This window comes from Cajanus cajan, chromosome 8 (assembly GCF_000230855.2).
Source record: "Cajanus cajan strain Asha chromosome 8, NIPB_CcT2T_4, whole genome shotgun sequence".
Classification (NCBI taxonomy): domain Eukaryota; kingdom Viridiplantae; phylum Streptophyta; class Magnoliopsida; order Fabales; family Fabaceae; genus Cajanus; species Cajanus cajan.
In genome coordinates, this window is record NC_138524.1 from 7600980 (window position 1) to 7608431 (window position 7452).

General features: G+C 32.7%; 1 protein-coding gene across 1 annotated transcript; it reads left to right on the forward strand.

The window, feature by feature from the left end:
- Window positions 1–813: 813 nt before the first annotated feature.
- On the forward strand, window positions 814–5379 carry LOC109799294 (uncharacterized). Its single transcript, XM_020359839.3, has 6 exons — window positions 814–1303; window positions 1387–1578; window positions 1653–1889; window positions 2504–2721; window positions 3442–3678; window positions 4635–5379. The coding sequence occupies exons 1-6, from the start codon at window positions 1012–1014 to the stop codon at window positions 4896–4898; spliced, it is 1440 nt and encodes a 479-aa protein (XP_020215428.1). The 5' UTR covers window positions 814–1011; the 3' UTR covers window positions 4899–5379.
- Window positions 5380–7452: the final 2073 nt, after the last annotated feature.

Consider the following 7452-nt stretch of genomic DNA (forward strand, 5'->3'; position numbering starts at 1 on the left):
AAATTATATGTATCATATAATTTACATGACAATTACACGAGTATTAATTATTTAATTAATCATCATTCATTAATACACATCATCACTTAATAAAGAAAATTGAAGTCGAAAAACTAATTTACACAACAAAAGTTAATGAAATAAAAAATGACAAAAATTTAAAACTAAAAATTGAATCCTAAAAATGTTGAAAGACTAAAAACTTATGTAACTTTTTTAAAATTAAGAGTAAAATAAAAAATTAAATATTATAAAGAAGTAAAAATGGATACATTCATTCACTTTTGTCTTTTATCTCACTTCCATGTTCCATTATTTTTTTTATAAATAAATCCATTTTAGGAATAGACTGATTTTAACAAATATTTTTTCGTGTGTGTAATAAATAATAATTGTTGAGAGGATGAACTCCGTGACATACAAGACACTGTACTCCACACGTGGCTAACCGTGCAGCGTCTATCTTCGTCACCCATCACTCTGCGTCATTCCTCCGCAAAGACCACCCTCTCCAAAACCAAAACCCTTTTCCCTTTTCAACTTTTCACTTTCCACATAAAAACAACCAACCTTTATTTAGTTAAACCATCACTGCTACTCCTACCCACTCCCACTATTCCATTCCACCTATTTTTCTTAATACACAGACACAAACAATAACAAATTGTTGGTCCAAATTAAATTAAACTTATTCTCTTTATTAAAATTTAAAAAAATATCATTAAAAATAGTAGCAATAATATAACTCAATTTTTTTTTTATTTAAAAAAATTGCATGAGCCAATAATAACGGTTAAGAGGGACAAAAGTGGTTTTGCTGGCATCGAAATTCCAAACCACCAAAAGTCACTGCCATTTTCCTCTTCTTCGTCATTTCCCCTTGGGTCCATTTCCTCACCTTCACTCTCCATATTAACTGTATATATATTAATTATACCATATTTGTATCCTCCCCAGTGTACCCAAACCTGCACCCGCCTCCACCCAATCACTGCTCTAGAATGCGATTCGATGGAGTGGGAGAAGACGAAGGAGTGCGCGCGGGAGTTCATGGCCGGCGTGGCGGAGATCACGGTGGCGTTCGGCAAAGGCTGCAGAGACATAGTCAACCAGAGTCTGGTCAACGACGATTCCTTCATCGTCAAAAAACTCGGAAGAGATTCCTACATTGGGAAAAAACTGAGAACATCCTGCGCTAGGCTTTTCGCCAAATTCACCTTCTTCAACCACTACTTACCCGAGGACAAGGACCCTCTCCACGCTTGGTCCGTCATTCTCTTCGTTTCGCTATTCGCCTTCTTAGGTAATCGATTCAATTTCGATTTACGGAATATATTTAATGCTTCAACTTCGCGCTATTAAGTCACGTGGTTGATTTCTTCGTAGCTTTATATGTGAATTTTGAGCGCGATCCGTGTGCGCCGCTTGTGAAGCAACTGTTCGTGCATCCTCCTAGTGCTACTCGGATACTGCTTCCTGATGGAAGATACATGGCGTATAAGGAGCAAGGTGTTTCATCTCACAGAGCTAGGTTTTCGGTTATTGCTCCTCATACTTTTCTTTCCTCCAGGCTTGCAGGTTGGCTTCTTTGGTTTCTGTTAATTTACTGCGTTTGAGGCATTTTTGATATTGTTAAATGTGTTTGAAATTAGGGATTCCTGGAGTTAAAGATTCGCTGCTGGAGGAGTTTGGGATTCGTTTGTTGACGTATGATCTTCCTGGCTTTGGTGAGAGCGATCCTCATCCCAAGCGGAATCTGGAAAGCTCGGCTAAAGACATGGCGTTTTTAGCGGATGCTCTTGGTGTGAACAAGTTTTGGGTTGTTGGTTACTCCACTGGTAGCATGCATGCTTGGGCTGCGCTTAGATATATTCCTGATAAGCTTGCTGGTATTTGTTGCTCTTTTGTTTGTCCTGTGTTTTTTTTTTCTTTTCTTTTTATTTCCTTGCAATTTATAGTATTAGTCACTCCGTTGTTCATTCTCTTTTTAAATTACAACTGTTGTCTACTTTTTGGTTTGGTTTAGTGTGCTCTATTGCATTTCATTTAGGCCTTTTGTTCTTTTACCTCGTCTAAAACATTTGAATGACTTGTTTAAAGTGAGTTTATAGGTGTTTTGCATCTTTTTAGTGATGGAAGTAGTTGCTTCCTTTTTGAAAAATATATTGTTTAATGATAATAGAGTAAACTACAGACACTCCTTGAAGTTTTGTGAGATTACACACCTATTTCTTCTACCCCTACACCAACTCACTTAATTGTTTGTGAAACATTACGGATACCCCCTTTGGACATTACATTAGCCCCTGAATTGTTTGAAAAAATTACCCTGTGACTCTTGTAAGGAGGTTGCTGTAAATTTTCAAAAAGAAGGGAGTTATGTGAAATCTCAGGATATGTAATTTACATAATATATGTGTCATGTCAATAAACCAAGTTTTTCAGAGAGAATAAGCACCTTGCCACGCATTATGAAATTAATCTGTTACTTGTTGACTCTCAGGTGCTGCCATGTTTGCTCCCATGGTGAACCCATACGATCCTATAATGACGAGGGAAGAGAGAAAAAGAACCTGGAACAAATGGACCCGGAAAAGAAAATTCATGTATTTCTTAGCTCGGAGATTTCCTGGACTTCTTGCTTTCTTCTATAAGCGAAGCTTCTTGTCAGGAAAGCATGGTCAGATTGATAAGTGGCTGTCATTATCTCTGGGAAGGAGGGTATGGGAAGCTTTGCTTATCTTTTTTTTTTTTTTTTTTTTTTAATCTTTGAATCAGCAAATCTGATATTTAGGGTTTGATTCCTTTAAAGTAAGAGATGCATTTTAACCTTGATTAGAAAATCAGGGGAATAGATTTTAACTTCATAGTTTGTCATACCTGTCTACGTATTTTATTACCGTTAACTGTGGATTTTTCAAATCAACGGTTATTTTATCCTCTAAAGTGATACTAATCTCTAAAGTGCACTTATTAGTATCACTTTAGAGGAGAAAATTCATAATATTTGACTTCCATATATGACTTCAAGTGTTCAGTATCTCTATCGATGTCCACTTTATGGCTATTCCAATTAAATTGATCAAGTATTAGAGGCGCAACAGATTGCTAATTAACTGATATATGGAAGAGAGAGGGCCTTATGTAATTGCTGAGGGAAGTTCTTGGCATGTTCAAATATGATTTTGGTCTGCTCTGACTTTACTCAAATAGCCAAACTTAAAGCATAATTATTACTGAACTTTGGCCGAAATTGATAGCAATAAGACATTTTAAACATGCATTCTGATCACAGAACCCAAGTTTACTAAACTAACTAATTATGCATAATGTTTGTGTTTACGAAAGCAGGTTCTGATGGCTCATGCTTTTCCAAGTTGTTGTTGTTGTTGTTTTTTTACTTGTACATTCTCTCATGCAAGATTGCAATGTTCCTTTCAGGATAAAGCACTGATGGAAGATCCAATCTATGAGGAATTCTGGCAAAGGGACGTGGAAGAATCAATCAGGCAAAGGAATTCGAAACCCTTTGTGCAGGAAGCTGCTTTGCAGGTCACAAACTGGGGTTTCAGCCTTTCGGACCTCAAGTTGCAGAAGAGAAAACAAAGTTGGCTTAAGTCAATGTTCACCGAAACTCAGGAATATACAGGATTTCTTGGCCCTATACATATATGGCAAGTGAGTGCAACTATGTTTTTATCCTCTACTCCTATATGTGAGTTCATTCACATTAATTGTCAGTAATATTATCATAACCGCTTGCATGCATTCTACTATCCAACCAATTTTGATCAAAACACTTGACAGCAATGACGCAATATGCAGCTATGGAAAATATTTGATATTGTAGGATATGGGTAAAATAGAGTATGTCGAGTAAAAATGTTATGAACGTATTTATTATACATAAAGAAGTAACTATACAAATATTCAAAAAGCACTAACAAGTAAACATAATCAAATTTAAACTACTAAATGATTTCAGACATGCTTCAGTCTATTTCAGACAATTCAAGCCAATTCTCAGCATTTTGATTTCATTTTAAGAGTTCTAGAAACCAACTTGCCCATTTTGACCAGTTGGTTATAAATGCTCAGACCATATTAGATAATTTTTTTTTTCTTCTTTTGCTCATCTTTTTCCATTACCTGGTAGTATGTACACCTCTGTTTCAGTTATCATTTTTAACTGATCTGTTTTAAGTTGCCAATTGTTGAGCATACATGAAAGGAAAACATTTAGCTGTTGCATGCAGTCATTGCAGTGATACCAGGAATCAAGTTTTCATTTTTTTTTTTACTTTTTTTTTTTTGGTAATTCCCATTTGGCACTATTAGGTTTCAATTCTGCTGTTGTATTTCTGTACCTTCTGCCAGACAGAATTTAAGGTTGCATTTTCATCCTGAAATTGTGAAGTAGACACCTTGAATTTATGATTTTTCCTTCTGGTAGATGTTTCCCTTGGAGTAGATTATAACTATATTTAAAGTCTTAACACGTTTCTTGGGTGAAATATATTTTAAGTAAATGAAAATGAAAAACAAAACTATATTTTTATTTGCATGGTCTAGTTTTATTTTCACCAATATTTGACACTTTAGGTGAAATATGACTTATAGTGCAATGTTAACAGGGAATGGATGATAAAGTGGTTCCCCCCTCAATGACTGATTTTGTGCACCGCGTACTACCTGGAGCTGCAGTTCATAAACTCCCATATGAAGGTCATTTCACCTATATCTACTTTTGTCATGAATGCCACAGACAGATATTTACTACAATTTTCGGAACCCCACAAGGCCCACTCAGCATTTCTGTAGAAGTAGATCAAACTACCCTAGAAACCAATATTGAACAGCAAGAAGTAGTAAACGATGGTGATTATGCCAAAAACTAGAAAAATATTCATAACAGGATTAAAAGGTTCCTTCCTTTTTCCATTTTTCTTGTCGAGTATCACAATTTAATGATGTAAATACCATATAGTTTTGCTTCATCTCCTATGAAGCAGTATAGGAAATAAAAAACAATTTTAGTATTTCTACCCCTTCTTTGGTGTTGAACTGGTCTGTCCTACAAATATTATTGTGTTTGGACTCCTCCTTTACTCAACAACTCCCACAACCCCTTCATAACTGAACTTGCTTTTGGTAGTAGTGAGATATAAGACAGCAATTTGAGCTCACCAGAATTCCAAACTACGTGATTTGGAAAAATGATATAATGCTAATATTTCTCTCTGTTCTCGATGATGCGACGAGAGCTACTGAGCAGCAGATATTTGGCTCAAATACCAGCTGACTTTGTTGGAAGTGAAAACACTCGCATTGGAATAATCATTAATGGAGCAATACAATATTTATTGTTTTTACAAGCAATATTTTCTCACTTGTTAGTTTCATTTTATCTAGACATGGACTTGAGTACTTTTTTTTTCTTTTTTTTTTTCTTTTTCTCTCCCTTATACGAAGAGTTGTCTCGTTCTTTGTTCATAGATTAAAGGGAGCAACGTGGGTTTCTTACCCGTAGGGATAATTATGTAGTCTAATTATTGAAATGAGGTATATATTTTTTTTGAAAACTTTCTCATTATAAGTCCTGGACACGATTTTTAACAGAAGTCATACATAGGGAAAGGATTTAACTTCTCAAAAGAAAAAAAGTGCATTTTAGAGTTAAAGTACACAATCGTTAATTAAAAATTATAATTATGAGAAAATTATATATATATATATATATATAGAATATAAAATTAATTATAATATTTATTGTTAATTTTTAAACAATTATTATTACACTTTATCTTTTAGAATGAAATTTTATTTCATTTTACCCGAACCAATTCTAAAAAATAAAAAAATAAAAAATCCTAAAGTTGTACATTAAGTTATAACTTCTATTAAAATTGTGTCTATCAATCACAACTTATTTTAGGAAAATTTTTTAGGATGTGTCTCATTTCATTAAATACAACACCCATCATTTAATGGGTAAAACAGTCAGAGTCGGGCTTTACTTATGACTTTGATTGTTTAAAATGCCGAGATTAATTCAATCATATATTACTGATAGGTAATAACTTGATTATTATTTCTTTAAAAATGCTATTGCTTGCATATATTTCTAGTAATGTTTGTTAACAATGTCGCATCAGAATGTATAATTAAAAATTGATCGTAATAAACAAGAATTATGGGACCCATCACAATTTTGGCAAAATATTGTATTAGCATTTTATGATTTTTATATAACATAAAGTATTCATGTAGAAGAGATTCGCCCATATATATATATATATATATATATATATATATATATATTTTTTTTTTTTTTAGGTTCTAGTCATCTTTTTTTTTGTGGGTACAATTCCCCCTTATAGTTTGTTGCAAGTCAAGTGAAGTATTACTATTTCACACTACCTTTGTAAATGTTTTTGTTTGTTTCTCATGGAAATGAATCCCAACACAGAATCTTACCCTTACTGTTTGTAAGTCTAGCTAGCGCAGATTGCAGACACGTTTATATCAATCGAAAAGTTATTAATTAACACATTATTTTGCGCTCACTCTTTGTAAGGCACATTTATTGTTCATCCACGAGATACCTGCACTTATTATTTGCAGGCACACTTATCAATCCATGGTTTTTAACACAATATCTCGTGCTCATTGTTTGTAACGCTTAGTAATTGTTCCATCCGTCAGATGCATGCACCATAACACACCAAAAGAGTGCACGTGTAAACTATGGTGTGAATTTGGATTTTATTTTACTAATAAAGCAGTGGCTTATTTATAACTACACACAAAATCTATAACTTTATAATCATTGCAGAAAGTTAGAAGCTGAAATTTTGTTCTTATAAAAGAGAAAAAATTATTAGAACAGTTTATATTGTTCTGCAGATTATAGTTTGGTGACTATTAGACCAACCCCTTGAATATGTAATAAGATTATAATGCAATCGATATAAAGATAGTTGCTCCAATTTTTTAAATAATAAAAGTAATTATCACAAACATCAAGAAATAAATATAATTTACAACATTTAATGCAATTTATTTTATAGTATCTAATCTAATCTAATGTATAATATCTAATCTAAAAAATATATAAAACTAAGTTTACGACTTAAAATTTCATATTACCTGTCCTCACTCACTCATTCTCCTTCCCTCCGAAATATAAATCATAAAAAATAGTTTTTCATTAAATTTTTATGCTATAATATAAAACTCACTAGTGTGTTAACCTTTGCCCCTTCTTTTTATTCTTTAAAATGTTGAAAATTAAGATACTAATTTTAATGTTTTTAATATTATATTTATTGGTTATGGAAAGAAGTATTTTAAAGAATAACATATTAAGTAGATAATATTATTAATATTTTATAGAAAATATTACCAATATGCTATTATATATAAGACCCAATTATTTAAAGATTTTAAAAA